Consider the following 18,308-nt stretch of genomic DNA (forward strand, 5'->3'; position numbering starts at 1 on the left):
AAAGTTTACATACACTTAATTCTTAATACTGTGTTGTTGCCTGAATGATCCACAGCTGTTTTTTTATAGTGATAGTTGTTCATAAGTCCCTTGTTGGTCCTGAACAGTTAAACTCTCTGCTGTTTTTTTCAGAGAAATCCTTTAGGTCCCACAAATTCTTTGGTTTTTCAGCATTTTTGTGTATTGGAACCCTTTCCAACAACGACTGTATGATTTTGAGATCCATCATTTCACACTGAGGACAACTAAGGGACTCATGCATCTTTTACAGAATGTTTAAACGCTCACTGATGCTTCAGAAGGAAAAACAATGCTTTGAGAGTCAGGGGGTGAAAACTTTTGAACAGAATGAAGATGTGTACAATTTTTCTTATTTTGCCTTAATATCATATTTGATTTAATTTAGTGCTGCCCTTCAGAAGCTACAGAAAATACTTACATGTTTCCCGGAAGACAAAATAAGTTAAATATACCCTGATCTTTCTCAAATTGAAATCGTTCTCACCCCAATAATTAACATTGTGCAGATTCTGCAAGGTGTATGTAAACTTTTGACTTCAACTGTATATATAACATTTATTTTTTTCAACTTTGTTTGGTCCATGGAAGAAAAACAGTGATTTTTTTTATACGAAGAATGTCATTGAGGACTGTTGCTGTCAAAAGCGCCATAAAAGTATCATAAAAAGTGGTTTGTATGACTGTATTCCAACTCTTCTGAAGCCATACAATAGCTTTGTGAGTGAAACTGTCCTAAATTTGAGTCATGAACTATTCATTTAAAGTTTGTGCTCTGCTGAAACAAATGAAAATCCCTCATAGATGGTAACGGAGCTCTGGATTGAATCTTTATTTAATAATAATCTCATTTTCATGTTTTATTTACAGCAAGCCACTCAGACGAGGGCTCAGATGTGGACTCAGAACCGGGTTTGCCATTAAAGAGGAAACAGCGGCGCAGTCGAACCACGTTCACGGCCGAACAGCTGGAAGAGCTAGAGAGAGCTTTTGAACGCACCCATTACCCTGATATTTACACCCGAGAAGAGCTTGCTCAGAGAGCTAAACTCACCGAGGCACGAGTACAGGTACATGAACGCACACACAAACAACTTTGCTATCCAACTCTATGACTTCCTGTAACAGCTTTGTGAAAATGATCACTCTACACACTTTCTCGTAAATCGCTTTGCTGTTTTAAAAAGAAATGTGGTGGTTTACACTGAGAGACTAAATTTACCAGCATTTCGCCCTGCACCCTTTGCGCCGAAGTCACATGACACACCCGCATAAACACAGGCTTCTTTGTGTCACGTCTGACCTCTCGTTTTTACCCTGGTATTCTGTCGCAGAAAAACCTCAAAACAGAATCTTTTAATAAATTCTATTATTGGGTCCTTCTAACCCAATTAAACAAGAACCCGTGACATGATGTCACCACTTTTTAATGAGCACAGATGTTTCGATCGCAATCAGACCAAACAAGCTTTCGGCTACTGAACACACAAAGAACGCCTGTGTACACTCCGATACTTCACACACACAAGCACATTCTTATAGCAATAACATGGTCCCATATCTGATTGTCGAATAAAGGGGGGTGTTATGGGGAAGTCCATGCTGAAATGTGTCATGTTTTATTTTTGGCACTGTTTTGTGTGAAAGTCTGTAGATGTATGAGTGTATGAGTGTTTAGTCTAAGTATATTGTTTGTTGTTTGCCTGCTCCGCAGGTTTGGTTCAGTAATAGAAGAGCTCGCTGGAGGAAGCAGGCAGGAGCCAATCAGCTCATGGCTTTTAATCACCTGATACCTGGTGGTTTCCCACCCTCTGCGATGTCGAGTCTTCAGCCCTATCAGCTGGCGGACAGTCCTTACCCTCCCTCATCTATCTCACAAGGTACTGTAGAGCAAAATGCTACCATTCAAAAAATGTAAATGAACTAAAATTGACATTTAGAATGTTTCAATATCAAACAAATGCTGCTCTTTTGAACTTTATATCCATCAAAGAAATGCTTTTTGAGCACCAAATCAGCATATTAGAATGATTTCTGAAGGATCACGAGACACTGAAGACTAGAGATGTAACGGTATTATCAATATCGTGGTATCGCGATAGCAATCTCGATAATATCGTGGCCACATGACGATATGAAACGTCTTCTTCTTCTGGGCAAAACCTGTAGTTTTTAAAATATATTTAAACTTCTTATTCTTACATAAAAGGTCTTTAAAGTTGTGTTATGCATTATGCTAACTAAAACCAAAGCACAATATGCTTAATCCCTTCATCGTGTCTGTTTTCGTGCGTTTTAAAGCCAAGCGTGCAATTCAATGAGACAATTAGCTTGTGATCTGGTGTTCTTTATGCCTTAGAACGGCTCAGTTCACAGTGAATGCAGTAAGCTCGTTTATTGCATGTGCTATGAGTTTAGTGCACATTTGGGAACGCAACGGCCACCAGTTATGCTTTATTTTCATGGCAGATGAGTACATTTAACTAGATTTGTAGTGAAGCCTGTTTTCACTGAAGCTGGGGTTTTCCATAAAAATAAAAGCTCTACTGCCATTTCCGTCAAAATAAATGGTTAAAAGTGCAGTATGAATTGCTGACAGCTAGTGTTTAAATGGGTAACATGCTGAATTAGGCTTTCTTAGTTAAGAATATGGTTGGAACACTTAATTTTGAACTCTCAAAGTGCATTTGATAGAATAACTTAACTTTAACAATAATATCATATCGTGGACTTCACATCGTGATATTATCGTATTGTGAGATTTTGATATACTAAAGACACTTTCTTTTTCTCTTTCTCGCTCAGTAGTATCAGAGCAGCCCAGCACCGTACACAGGCCTCAGCCTCTTCCCCCCACCTCAGTGCATCAGACTGGGCTTGGCAGCGGACCGGGGGCCCAGGAGGGGAGTTCGGCCTACTGCCTCTCTTCTGGACGTCATGGCTTCTCTAGTTACTCGGATGGCTACGTGGCCGCGCCAGGCCACGCAAACCCAGTGAACCCCACCATCAGCAATGGCCTCCCATCACAGGTCAGTATCATTTCACATCATGTACAGTTTGAGCATAGAGTATATGGCTGCATATGTTGACGGGTCGCCAGAGGTTTCCACCAAACAATCTGTGTTATGGTTGAGACGTTGTTACTCAGTTTACGGGGTCATACAAGGAAATCTTAAAGTTATAGTCACGAGACGCCTTTTTGAGTCAAGTCTTAGAAAGGGTGGAAAATTGTTGTGTGAAACGAAATTATAACAGTGCAGGAACAGTTTGGGGTTGGCATTTTGTAGTGTTTTTCAGAGAATGCTTTCCAAGGTTGCAGTTATTTATTTGAAAATACTGTAAAAATTCTGAAATAATATTTCAATTTAAACAAATTGTTTCCAATGTGAATATATTTTAAAATATTATTTATTCCTGTGACTCAAAGCTGAATTTTAGCATGATTATTCCAGTCTTCTGTGTCACACGATCCTTCAGAAATCATTCCAACAATTTGATTTGGCGCTGAAAAACTTTTTTTTATTATTAGCAATGTTGAAAACAGTTGTGTTGCTTAATATTATTGTGTAAACCATTATATTTTTTTCAAGATTTGTATTTGAGTACATCATGAAATGTTTTTACTGATTAATTTAATGCAACCTTGCTGAATAAAAAAACCCAAACCTTTAAAACAGTAGTGTATACACACTTGGAGAAAGTCTCAAGTGTTTTTACACTGACCAGCGGCTTGGCAATGTGAGTGAATGTGAGAATGAAGGTGTGAGGAGGGGTAGGACATGACTAAAAAGGATGATGATGATGGAAACGAGAAGTGAAAGACAATTATTTGTGATTACACACTCATCAGCTGTTATCTGTCGGCTCGCCTGCTGCGCACAACGTGCTAACAACCAGAAAATGAGCTCCTAACTGCCTCAAAGCATCCGGTAGTTAGACACGAGCAGCATTCTGGGTGCTGTCCTCAAACTCAAACCCTTCGGAGTGCTGCGTGATACAGATAAATGGAATAAAAGAGATGGACAGAGAGAGAATGAAATGGAAGCATGGGGAAAAAATAGAACGACTGAGATAGAAAGTGGCCCTGGGGCTATAAGACAAAAGATGGTTTTGAGAATGAGGTTCTTTCTCAAAACACGCACACAAAAGGCAATGAAAGCCAGTAAGATTACCAGTTAGATTTATGGAAAACACTGCAGTCTAAACACATCCCCATTGATTAGATATGTTATGGTACAATAACGTTTTTGTTAAAGGGACAGTTCACCCAAAAAAGGAAAATTCTGTCACTGTTTACTGTTCACTGCACCCTAAAAGTATCATAATAGTCCATACAACTTAAATTTGGGTCTGGTTTTTTTAAATCTATATACACTACCAGTCAAAAGTTTTATGTTTTTTAAAGAAGTCTCTTCTGCTCACCAAGCAGCATTTATTTGATCCAAAGTACAGCAAAAACAGTACCATTTTAAAATATTTTTTACTATTTAAAATAACTGTTTTCTATTTAAATGTTTTTTTTTAATTTAATTTATACCTGTGATTTCAAAGCTGAATTTTTAGCATCATTACCAGTCACATGATCCTTCAGAAATTATTGTAATATTCTGAGTTGCTGCTCAAAAACAATTATTGTTGTTATTATTATTATTATGTTGAAAACAGCTGAGTAGAATTTCAGGTTACTTTGATGAATAGAAAGTTCAGAAGAACAGCATTTATCTGAAATAGAAATCTTTTGTAACATTATAATTGTCTTTATCATCAGTTTTGATCAATTTAAAGCATTCTTGCTAAATAAAAGTATTCATTTCTATAACCCCCCCCCCCCCCCCAAAAAAAAATACTGATTCCAAGCTTTTTAAAGGTGTAGTGTATAATGTTAAAAAAGCTATTTATTTGAGATAAATTCTGATCTTTGGATCTTTCTATTCATCAAAGACTCCTGAAAACATATACTCAACTGTTTTAAATATTGATAATAATATTAAATGTTTCTTGAACAGCAAATCAGCATATCAGAATGATTTCTGAAGGATCATGTGACACTGAAGACTGGAGTAATGATGCTAAAAAAAATTAGCTTTGATCACAGGAATAAATTACATTTTTAAAATATATTCAAATATACAACAGTTATTTTAAATAGTAAAAATATTTTACATTACTGCTTTTTCTGTATTTTGGATCAAATAAATGCAGGCTTGGTGAGCAGAAGAGATCTTCCTGTTCAAATACTTTTGAAAAAATAAAAGTAAAACCTTTTTAAAACCTTTTTAAAGCTTTTCAACGTTTCGACAGGTTTGAAACGATGTAAAAAGGAGTAATTTTCATTTCAACATTTAATAATACATTATTAAAATAAAACAGAAAAAAAAAGATTATTTAATGAACTAACATGAACAAAAAAATGACACATTATTAGTTAATGTTAAATAAAAATCATAAACCTTATCATATAAAGAATCCTCTGTGTGCGTTTGGACTCTCGCCTCATGTACAGTAATTGAACTGCACAAAGTTATTTAACATGACGTATTAATTGAAGTGTGTCTAATTGCAGCGCCCCCAGCAGCAGGGTTTGTAATCAGAACCAATTCCTAGTCATTAAGGCAGCATTCCTGCGTCAGGACTGACTTAGAGGTCAGGTAGCTCTCACACTCACACTCAGTCTGTTATTGCCATTAGTGTGTGTGTGTGTGTGTGTGTGTGTGTGTGTGTGTGTGTGTGTGTAACCTGGCATAGGGTCGGCTGGTGCTGTTGTGTTGTTGTTGAAGGGCAGGGATTCTCGTCGTCATGACGATGCTGGAACTCTCAGCGTCTGGGATTCTAATTATGGGATGCTCCGGACTCTTAATTGATTGGAATGGGAGAATTTACCCTCCGTAATGCGCTGTGTAATTTATGCAAATGATCCACTTTGTTGGCTAATTGTTTGAATTATGTATTTATCTGTGGTTTAATGTATGCTGAAATAAGCTTGGGATTCGGGGTGCGTTGAAGAGGCTTGTCTCTGCAGATTGGTTTATAACCTATTAGCAAATGAAACTGATTATTTATAATTACATATGATTTTAATTTTTTTTCTATTAATTACAAAAAAAATTGATAGTACAGTGATGGAAATGCCATGAAAGTTTGATTAAGAATTCTTTATTTCATAAGGTGAATGCTTAAAAAGACATTTTGAGAGCATTTTTACAATAAAGCCCTGTTGGTTAACATTGGTTAATGCGTTAACTAACATTAACCAACAACGAGGATTACTTTTAGTTATAGTATTTATTCATTTTGCTACTGAATTACTGATATAGTTTATTTTTGTTGTAAAAGAACAATGATTGACTTACATATCAATTCAAGTCAGTCTCACATGGTTTTCTGACCCAAATTTACTATTTATTTATATAATTTTGTGTTCATTGACTCAAATAAATGTTTTACTTTAAAAAAGTTAGAAAGTCATAAAATATGTTTTGTTGCAGCTGTAGCCTGTTCTCAAATCAATAAAAATGGCTAAAAATGCACTTTTTTATGCAGTGGTTTGTGTAGTATTTTTGTGCAGAGTTTAAATTAAATAAATAGTTGTGGTTAAATTTAAGAAATAATTTCAACTCATCTATCCGAAGAATTAACCTTATAAAAATAAAAATGCTTAAAATGTAACTTAAAAGCAAAAATGTTTCAGTTCCTAAAATAATGTATAATGTCTATAATTTTATACACATTTTACATGCACAATATTGTACAAAAATACAAAAATGTATTCATTTTGCTACTGAATTACTGCTAAAGTACATGTCCAAAAGATAAAAAAAATGATTAGTGTTTTTGTTGTAAAACATTACTCGTACAAAAAAATGATTGACTAACATATCAATTCAAGTCAGTCTCACATGGTTTTCTGATCCAGTTCACTCTTTTTTAATCATATAATTTCCTGTTCATTGTCTCAAATGAATGTTTTAGTTTAAAGAAAATTTAGAAAGTCATAAAATAAGTTTCATTGCAGCTGTAGCCTGTTCTCCATTCAATAAAAATGGCTAAAAATGCACTTTTTTATGCAGTGGTTTGTGTAGCATTTTTGTGCAGAGTTTAAATTAAATAAATAGTTGAGGTTAAATTTAAGAAATAATTTCAACTCATCTATCCGAAGAATTAACCTTATAAAAATAAAAATGCTTAAAATGTAAGTGAATGGAGTTGAGTTTTAATATTTAAAAGCAAAAATGTTTCAGTTCCTAAAATAATGTATAATGTCTATAATTTTATACACATTTTACATGCACAATATTGTACAAAAATACAAAAATGTATTCATTTTGCTACTGAATTACTGCTAAAGTACATGTCCAAAAGATAAAAAAAATGATTAGTGTTTTTGTTGTAAAACATTACTCGTACAAAAAAATGATTGACTAACATATCAATTCAAGTCAGTCTCACATGGTTTTCTGATCCAGTTCACTCTTTTTTAATCATATAATTTCCTGTTCATTGTCTCAAATGAATGTTTTAGTTTAAAGAAAATTTAGGAAGTCATAAAATAAGTTTCAATGCAGCTGTAGCCTGTTCTCAATTCAATAAAAATGGCTAAAAATGCACTTTTTTATGCAGTGGTTTGTGTAGTATTTTTGTGCAGAGTTTAAATTAAATAAATAGTTGAGGTTAAATTTAAGAAATAATTTCAACTCATCTATCCGAAGAATTAACCTTATAAAAATAAAAATGCTTACAATGTAAGTGAATGGAGTTGAGTTTTAATATTTAAAAGCAAAAATGTTTCAGTTCCTAAAATAATGTATAATGTCTATAATATTATACACATTTTACATGCACAATATTGTACAAAAATACAAAAATGTATTCATTTTGCTACTGAATTACTGCTAGAGTACATGTCCAAAAGATAAAAAAAAACATAGTTTTGCTATTTTTGTTAGTGCCTTTGTTGTAAAACATTACTTGTGCAACAGCAATGATTTACTTACATATCAGTTCAAGTCAGTCTCACAAGGTTTTCTGATCCAGTTCACTCTTTTTTAATCATATAATTTCCTGTTCATTGTCTCAAATGAATGTTTTAGTTTAAAGAAAATTTAGGAAGTCATAAAATAAGTTTCATTGCAGCTGTAGCCTGTTCTCCATTCAATAAAATTGCTAAAAATGCACTTAGTAACATGTATTTTTTTGTGCAGTGGTTTGTGTAGAATTTTTGTGCCGAGTTTAAATTAAATAAATAGTTGAGCTTAAATTGAAAAAATAATTTCAACTAATCTATCAGAAGAATTATCCTTATAAAAATTAAAATGCTTACAATTGAAGTGAATGTGGTTGATTTGTAGCATTTAAAAGCAAAAATGTTTCAAGACCCAAAATTATGTATAATGTGTATAATGTTATACACATTTTATGCAAAATATTGTTCAAAAAATAGAAAAATGTATTCATTTTGCTACTGAATTACTGCTAAAGTACATGTCCAAAAGAAAAACTTCCATATCGATTCAAGTCAGTCTCACATGCTTTTGTGATCCAGTTCACTCTTTTTTAATCATATAATTTCCTGTTCATTGTCTCAACTGAATGTTTTATTTGAAAAAAGAAAAAAACAGCTATAGCCTGTTCTCTGTTTAATAAAAATGGCAAAAAATGCACTTGTTACATACTTCATATTTTTTGTGCAGTGGTTTGTGTAGTATTTTGGGCAGAGTTTAAATGAAATGAATAGAAATATTTTCCACTCGTCTATTAGAAGAGTTAATAAAATGATTCCTTATTGTATTTAATCTGAAATATTCCATCAAAATGAGATTTTATATTGAGTTTGGGAACATGTTTGCTCTTTGAGCTCTGGCGAATGTGGGCTGCTTCATCCCTCAGGTTCTCGGGACAGCTGCGTACATGCATCGTCCTGGCTGGGAAAAGTTTTATGAGGAAGCTTTTTGTCAACATGTCCTGTCTGTGGTCTCGACATGGAAGGAACATTTTAGCTTTCACCTCACATGTAGCTGGGCCCGGGCCCCCCATGGGGAGGTGAACGAGAGAGTTTAACCTCCATGTGCTTTTCATTTGTTAAGCATCACACATCAGCGTGTGACTCACACATGCGCCGCTGTACATGATCTACGCTGTCAGCTCGTGTGATCCTTGAGTTATCTGCAAGGTGGGGAAAGCACCTGAAAATCTGCGAGCGCTTAGAGCCCTCGGTCCATTTCTCTTCCAAAACAGCTGTTGAAGATGAACCCCCAAAGGAATTTCGTGACCCCTTCACACTGCTTGTAAAAGCGTTAAACACACAATCCACACATGGTTTCCTTGCTGAAATGAGGAAATACCATAGGCGCCTATTGTTTTATGTTAAAGGAATATTCTGGGTTCGACGCAAGTTAAGTCCTACATTTTCTTTTAAAAATAAATAAACATATAATAATAATAATCTAGGTTATGGTGTGGTGCTTAAAATGGAAGTGAATAGGGACCAAATGTTTAAATGCTTAAAATTAAATGCTTTTAATTTTCAAAACCATTCACATTAATTGTCTAATAGAGCTTGTGTATCATTTCATTTTCAGTCATTTTTCTAGTCATTTTACACTTTAAGCCATTGCATTGTAATTGCAACAAAATTGTAAAACTGAATATAACTTAAGGATGAGTAGATAATGACGGAATGTTAACATTTCATATGAAATCCTTTGTATTCTTTCTAAATATGCAAAAATTCACTTCATGATTTTAAAAAACCAATAACCTTACAACTGAGAATGAGGTCGATTTTTAGAATTTAACAGCAAAAATGTTTAAATTCTTAAAATGATGTATAACGTGTATAATTTTATACACATTTTACATACAAAATATTGTACAAAAAATGCAAAAGATTATAGAATTACATAAAAAAACACTTTTCTATTTAGTTTGTGTGTTATTTTATTTTAATTCATTTTTAAAATCATTATTTTGAGTTTTAAATGTTATGTATGTTGATGTAGGCTATATATTATATTATATATGCTATAATATTTTTCAAAATATAATATTTTGAAATATATTTGAATTTTTGTTTGTTTTAATAATTTCGTTGTATGTTTTTGTATTTTTGTTATTTTTTAAATTTGTATTAAATAGTTTTCTATTAAGTTTTAGTTTTTAGCTTTAGTTTATTTAGTCTCGGTTATGTAATGCTTAATCTCAGACTAAACATAAAGTTATTAAAATATTAAAATAAAAATGAAAAATGAGATATAAATCAAGGTTTTTAAAATATATATATTTTATATTTTATATATATATATATATATTTTAGTTTGGTTTGGTTTGTCATATAAAACTGATTTGTTTTAGGTGCTGAATTCGTAAAAATTATATGTTTTAAAATAAAAATTTAAATGAAAAATGAGACATAACACAATGTTTTAATAAAACATAGTAATACACATAGTAATAAAAATACATTTTTCTTTTTTTGTCATATAAAACTTATTTATTTTAGGTGTTGAATACTTAACCTTACATAATTTTTTTTATTTTGTGTACATTTAATTTGAATGTTTTTGTATTATTATTATTATTATTTTTTTTAAATATGTCTGTGTAGTTTTTATTAAGTTTTTAAAAGTTAGTTTTTAGTTTATTTAGTACTAGTTAATTTATAACTTAAACTCAGACTAAACGGAAATAATAAACATTAAAATGAAAATAAAAATGAAAAATAAAAAAACAAGCTTTTATATGTTTAAATAAGCATGCGTACATAGTAATGAAAATATTTTTTTTCTTCGTATTTTTAGTTTTAGTTAACAATAATAACCCTGGTTTGTCATATAAAACTAAAAAAAAAAACGAGAAATAAAACAAGGTTTATATAAATTTTAATGCTTATTTAAACATAGTAATGAAAAAATATATATTTTAGTTAAAAATAATAACCCTGGTTTGTTTTATAAAACTTATTTGTTTTAGGTGTTGAATACTTCATCTTACACAAAAAAAAGCTATGAAGCATTTTTCCATGTTAAAATCACATTAATACACACTGGTTATGTTTATGGCTATACTGTTAAAACAGTAATTTAATAAAGACTGGCAACCTTTATTTCCATTGTAAGTGCATCACTGTAACTGAGTTTTTTTTGTGTGCTGTTTTTAAACAAACTAAATAAAAACATTATTTATGAATTGTTTTTCCTATTGAAGACCTCTCCAGATGTCCCCACAGGGAGGTTTTTGTCAGATTTAGTTTTCGTCTTGAGGACGAATTTGCCCCTAAAGAATATCTACGCTAACCCACCCAAGTATTTAACATGCAATACTTGCTTTGCAACTGATATTCCTCTTTTCAGAGCATATGGCTTACTTATTCCACGTTTTGTTTGTTCAATTGGTTTTTAACATCAAATCTTGATAGAAAACCCCTTAAAACTTACTTTTTTTCATCTGGCTATGCTCTCTTCTCAAACACACACAACTCTACAATCAGAATTGTTTTTAGGAAAATGTTAACCGGCCAAAGAAATACAGCCCCTCTCGACTGACTCCACCTCCTCTTTGGTTGCACTGGGTAACGGTTTAAAAGGAACCATGTGTCCAGCAGGATGGGGAATAATTTGACTCTGGATGGAGTAAGTGGGCCGGTCGGTTGTTCAGTCGATCGGTGTGCAGGAGATATTTTTTTTTCTGGGTCGGGCTGGTTTTGATTAATGATTAGCAGAGGGAGGGAACTGATCTGTATTTGGCCCATCAAGCAGCGTCCGAGAGCTCACAGACACTGATGGCACACTCGCGTCTCGCTTCCATCTGTCCGTCACTGGTGTGAATTAGACACGGGCGGCCAGAGACGCTGTGTGAGAGCTGGAGAGATCCTCAGTCGCTGTCAACAAATCATTTCAGATGCATGTTACACACACTGGTGTTTGATGAAAGGAGGGGGACTGAATAAAAAATGTTAGCATTGTCATTATGTCCAGTTTGGTATGTTGAATTCATTTCACATCACAGAGTTTAAAACAAAAGCAAATTTGCATTGTTTTATTTGGTGAAGATGAAGAATGCGGATGGTTCTGAGAACTTAAGTTAATCCAGGCGTTTTAAAAATGTGTTTTCAAATTATTTAACATTTTCTTAAGTAAATTTGAAAAGTTCTGAATACTAGTGGACTGTGGGGTTTTCTGCCATTTTATCATCTGCCAGACAAAAATTTAAATCCTGAGCACTTGGAAAATTATTTTTTTCTATTTTGCGTGACTAAGCGTTTAATAAAACAGCTGTTTTTTGTCTGTGTTATTTGAGCATCAATGATATACTAGTTTTACTAATATTTTGAATTATATTTGAATTTCAGCTAAGTTTAAGTCGTTTTGTTATTGTAATTTTTTTAATATATAGTTTTAGTTTATTTAGCTTTAGCTATTTTAGTACTTAAACTCAGACTAAAAAATGTTAAAACATTAAAATAAAAAATAAAAATGTATATTTTTGGTGCTGAATACTTAAAATGATAAACTTTAAAAAAAGGAAAAATTATAAATAACACAATGTTTTACATAATGTTTAATTTTTTTATATATTTTTTTTTATTAACAATAATAACCCTTGTTTGTCATATAAAACTGAGCTGTTTTATGTGGTGAATACTTAACCGTACACAAAAAGTAATTTTGTTGTATGTTTTTGTATTTTTATGTATCTCTGTGCAGTTTTTATTAAGTTATAGTTTATTTAGTCTTAGTTATTTTAGAACGTCAACCACAAAAATTAAAATAAAAAAATAAAACTTGTAAGCATGCAAATAATTAAATGTGGTTTTCTGAACTTACTTGGTTACCAAAATTTGGTCATATATTCACAGACCAAAATAAACCAGCTTGAACAGCATTGGAATTCATTGGTCTAGACCAGTAATTGTTTTTTCAAAATGCATGTTATATTTCATGAATAAGATTTTCACATAAAAGACATTTACATGTAGTCCACGAGAGACAATAATAGTTGCATTAATAAAAAAAAAAAAAAAAAAAAAATGACCCCGTTTAAAAGTTTACATACACTTGAAAGAATACTCTTTTCAGCAGTTACACTAAAGTGTTGTGTTGTTTGTTTTTTTCCTCAGGTGATGGGGTTGTTGAATCCGGGTGGAGTGCCGCACCAGCCGCAGAGCGATTTCGCCCTCTCTCCGTTGACTGGCGGTTTGGAGCCCAGCACAGGCATGGCTCCCAGCTGCCACTCCTCTCAGAGACTGGAGGCCCTGCCAGGCCTGCCCAGCATGCCAGCTCTGCCCAGCTCCCAGTCCTACTGCCCCTCCAGCTACAGTTCACCCGGGTACAGCGTGGACCACGTGGCGTCTTACCAATATAGCCAATATGGACAGAGTAAGGTGAATACTAGCACTCTTTGCACTGTACACGTTTATGTTCTAAAATTTCTGTTTTGGATTATATGCATCACTGAGTTATTTTATAGATACTATTACAGTGTTTATTCATTTTGAACTGTTTTTTGTTTTTATGTCTTTTTTTTTGTTTTTACTTTCATTTTAGTTAAAGTTTCAGTCATTTTTGTTGTTTTTTAAATGTCAATATCATCTTTATTGATTTTTTCATCAGTTTGATCTGTTTTAGAACATGAAGTAAAAATAAAATAAAATGAGAAATGTTGCCTTTGGAGCTAGCTGATTTTATATTTATATACAATTATATTTTATACACTACCAGTCAAAAGTTTTTGAACAGTAAGCTTTTTTTATGTTTTTAAAGAAGTCTCTTCTGCTCACCAATCCTGCATTTATTTGATCCAAAGTACAGTAAAAACAGTACAAATCTGAATCATTTTTACTATTTAAAACAACTGCTTTCTATTTGAATATATTTTAAAATGTAATTTATTCCTGTGATTTCAAAGCTGAATTTTTAGCACATTACTCCAGTCACATGATCCTTCAGAAATCATTCTAATATTCTGATTTGCTGCTCAAAAAACATTTATTATTATTATTATTATTATTATTATTATTATGTTGAAAACAGCTGAATAGAATTTTTTCAGGTTTCTTTGATGAATAGAAAGGGCACATTTATCAGAAAGAACAGCATTCATCTGAAATATAAATCTTTTGTAACATTATAAATGTATTTATCATCACTTTTGATTAATTTAAAGCATCCTTGCTAAATAAAAGTATTAATTTCTATTATTTCTTTCTCCCCCAAAAATAATAAATAAAATTATACTGACTCCAGATCTTTTGAATGATGAAGTGTATTTTACAAAAAATGAAAAAAATGCACTTAGCTGTTTTAATTATTGATAATAATAAATGTTTCTTGAACAGCAAATCAGCATATTAGAATGATTTCTGGGACACTGAAGACTGGAGTAATGAGGCTTTAATCACAGGACTAAATTCGATTTTAACATATATTCAAATAGAAAGCAGTTATTTTAAATAATACAAATATTTTACAATGTCACTGCTTTTGCTGTACTTTGGCTCAATTAAACGCAGGCTTGGTGAGCAGAAGAAAAACATAAAAAAAAATCTTTCTGTTCAGATACTTTTGACTGGTAGTGTATTATTTTGCGGATTAATCTGCCAGTTCATCATTTTTTTGATTGGAGGTCAATATAAATGCAGTTGATTGTAAAAAAGGGGCAGGATTTATGCAGACAAAATTGCAGAAGTCCTTTAGAAGACATTTAGATCAAAAATTAAGGTCGGAAAATAATTTAAAAATATATATGCATGGATGTATTGTTCACAATTAGATCAACTTTGAGACTTTGACTTCATTTAATTACATTTTTACACTTTTTGATGCTTGTATTGATGCGTGCCATCTGATTTTCTCAACATCTCAACATTTTTTCATAACTGTGCTAACCACTACAGTTCAGCCAGGAAACTTTTTTTTTTTTTTTTTTTTTTTTTTTAAATGCAGTGATTCTGTAGAGAAACACGATCATCTAAACGTCAACTGAGATTATTTTCAGCGAAGCATTGGTCTTTTAATCTGAGGCGTAATCATGGGTTTACATTAGTTAGTTATAATCCGCCGAGCAGGTAAACCCCGCCGTGGTTTACGATGCTTAACCCGCGACCTTTCACGACCCTGTGAGATGAGCTATATCTCATCAGCTCCAGGCATCCGTCAGCCAGCCATGTAATGAGCTCCGAGTAACAAAGATATCGTTCATGATGCACTCAAACACGCAGTGAAATGAGAGGAGCGGCCGTCTCAGAACATGTTAGACAGAAGCCGAGGCGGGGGGAGAGACTCACACACCAGGCCTGCATGTCGAGTGCCCAATCCAGGACTGCATCTTGATATCATTAATTTGCTGGGGTCCGCACCCCGTAAGCACAGAGCTGGGGGTCCGTGGAGGAGTTAGCGGGGGTCTTGTGTAGGAGTAGAATGGCCCGTGGCAGGCAGATATTAGAACCATGTGTTTCAGACGGGTCAGATCTGTAGTTGCTGTTGATCATTGACTCGGATCCATACTGGACTGAATAGAGGACAGCTCTCTTTTCATTTTCCCTCCTTTCAATCTCTCTTACTTTCTCTTTCTGTCTGTCTTTTTAGTGGAATTGGCACACACTGGCTCATTCAATCATGTACTGTATTTTGCTGGATCCTTCGCTCTTGCGTATTTTGATTTTTTTTTTCTCTTGGCAAAGGATATGTCGATATAATCATATATTGATATCAGTGCTTCTCAGCCACTAGGAGCCCACTAGGAGGCATCAGAACACTTCCAAGACTTCAATATACATACATACATACATATATACAAATATATATATATATATATAGTAATTTTTTTTAAACATACAAAACTTTGTCAATTTTTACTTATTAAACAACTATTGTGAACAGTTTCTAAATATTGTGCTGTTTTATTTTAAAGTAAAGTAAAATAAAATATTTTATTTTAATTATTTTTTTAAATATTTATATTAAAGTGTAACTGCAGATTCATTTATTTAAGAACTGTTTTGGAATTGTTAATGTACTATTATAGTTTTTGAATTTTATTTTTACATTTTATATTTTTTTCTTTGAATTTTATTTAAAGTTTCTGTAATTTCATGTAGGATTTTGTCATTTTTTTGTATTTTTTTTTTATATGTACACTATCAGTCAAACGTTTTTGAACAGTAAGATTTTTAATGTTTTTATTTTTTAAAGAAGTTTCTTCTGCGAGAAGTCTGCATTTATTTGATCCAAAGTACAGCAAAAAATATTGAAATATTTTTACTTTTTAAAATAACTATTTTCTATTTGAATATATTTAAAAATGTAATTTATTTGCGCGATTCCAAAGCTAAATATTTAGCATCATTACTCCAGGCTTCAGTGCCACATGATCCTTCAGACATCATTCTAAAATTCTCATTTTCTGCTAAAAACATTTATTATTATTATTATTATTATTATTATATTGAAAACAGCTGAGTAGATTTTTTTTCTTTGATGAATAGAAAGTTCAGAAGAACTGCATTTATCTGAAATAGAAATCTTTTGTAACATTATAAATGTCTTTATCATCACTTTTGATTAATTTAAAGCATCCTTGCTAAATAAAAGTATTAATTTCTATAATATATTTACCAAAAAAAACCTAAATAAATATTATACTGGCTCCAACCTTTTGAATTGTAAAGTATATAATAATAGTATATAATGTTACAAAAGCTGATCTTTTGATCTTTCTATTCATCAAAGAATCATGAAAATTGTTTCTTAACTGCTAAATATTATTAATAATAATAGTAAATGTTTCTTAAACAGCAAATCAGCATATTAGAATGATTTCTGAAGGATTGTGTGACACTGTAGACTGGAGTATGATGCTGAAAATTTAGGTTTGATCACTGAAAAAAATATTCAAATAGAAAACATATTTTTTTAAATAGTAAAAATATTTCAGAATTTAATTGTACTTTAGATCAAATAAATGCAAGCCTGGAGAGCAAAAAAGACTTCTTTGCATTAAAAATCTTAGTGTTCAAAAACTTTTTAACTGGTAGTGTATATATGGGTTGATTCAGTTTTAGTTATTTACGAAAGAAGGAAAATTAGAAATGTTGTCTTGGCACCTGAATGATTTCCGTTTATGTTAATTTAGTTTCAAGCAAGGAAGATGTTTTTTCATGGATTTAAGCTTTAGTTTTAATTAATGGTAACAACCCTGATTTTTAATGAAATCTCTCTCCGTCTCTTTCAGGTGCCTTTCATTATCTGAAACCCAGCACTGACTGAATGAAGACAGACAGGAAGGAGATGAAGAGATCTATGGATGGTCTAACCGTAAACTCTTGCACTTGCGCTCTCCTTCACCTCTTGAACGTTTGACCAAAATGACCATCCATCCTCAAACTCCCGCTCGAAGAGCGCTGGGGAAAAAAGCCAGCGCTGGGTCCAAAGTGCAACCGAGTTGTTTTTACGAGAGGGGATTGTGGATAGGGTAGGGCTGGGTTTAGAACCAGGCCTCTCTATATTTCCACATCGTTTTGGAGCATCAGCATCACACGTTCTGACGACACTTACCACCTCTTTCCTTAAGAGCGACAAGCCATGGAACATGAGGAGGGTAAAGGGAAAGGACAAAAAAAGGACAAATAAACAACTCAAAGACTGAGACTGTGCTTGTAAACAGCATGGAATGGCAGGGAAGAGTGTGGCGCCATACTCTGATATCAGCTGTCCACTGACGGACGCACTTTAGTGGCTGGTTTGTGACACAACTCGACTGTGACTCTTTGGATGAGACACATTTTGTTGATATATTTAGGAAATAAGGGCTTGGAAAAGACTGATGTGCCAACTTTCCTTATTTCTCATTTTCAAACAAGCGACTGAATACACAAAACACACTCACATTCGGCACAAGGCTCTCAGGTCCTCTTCACAGCGAGAAAGAGGGTGACCTAAATGGAATGCACTCAAGTGTCCGATGGCATTTCACGGAGTTGGTAGTGCGACGCAGCTGAGAACGTCATCTGAGAACACACAAAATAGCTTATTATGAGACAGAAGTGATGTTCAGAATGGAATACTATTGTACTGCTTATTGCATACTGTATCTTACAGTACAATATTTCAAATTGTAGTACCTTGCAAATCTTTGATTTGGCAGATGACGTGTCAAGAAAACAATAAAACACTTGTGGTATATAATATTGAGTAGAAGGATAGTGTAGTTAGTTTTGCATTCAGAAAAATTGCACACAATATAAAAAGTGCATACTGTACAGTAGTATGGTAGTATGCTATTCTGAACATTCAGAAAGA

The 18,308-nt window shown here is 32.7% G+C and overlaps 1 protein-coding gene across 1 annotated transcript in view; it reads left to right on the top strand.

The window, feature by feature from the left end:
• Window positions 1-18,232, top strand: part of pax3a (paired box 3a) — a 35,368-nt gene extending 17,136 nt beyond the window's left edge. The window contains exons 5-9 of the mRNA XM_073848213.1: window positions 889-1,088; window positions 1,733-1,898; window positions 2,824-3,047; window positions 13,130-13,393; window positions 17,242-18,232. Of these exons, the coding sequence (XP_073704314.1) occupies window positions 889-1,088; window positions 1,733-1,898; window positions 2,824-3,047; window positions 13,130-13,393; window positions 17,242-17,259 (872 nt within the window). The 3' untranslated portion in view covers window positions 17,260-18,232. The remainder of the gene's footprint in view (window positions 1-888; window positions 1,089-1,732; window positions 1,899-2,823; window positions 3,048-13,129; window positions 13,394-17,241) is intronic.
• The last annotated feature ends 76 nt before the right edge of the window (window positions 18,233-18,308 follow it).

The sequence above is a fragment of the Garra rufa genome, chromosome 10, assembly GCF_049309525.1.
Source record: "Garra rufa chromosome 10, GarRuf1.0, whole genome shotgun sequence".
NCBI lineage: Eukaryota > Metazoa > Chordata > Actinopteri > Cypriniformes > Cyprinidae > Garra > Garra rufa.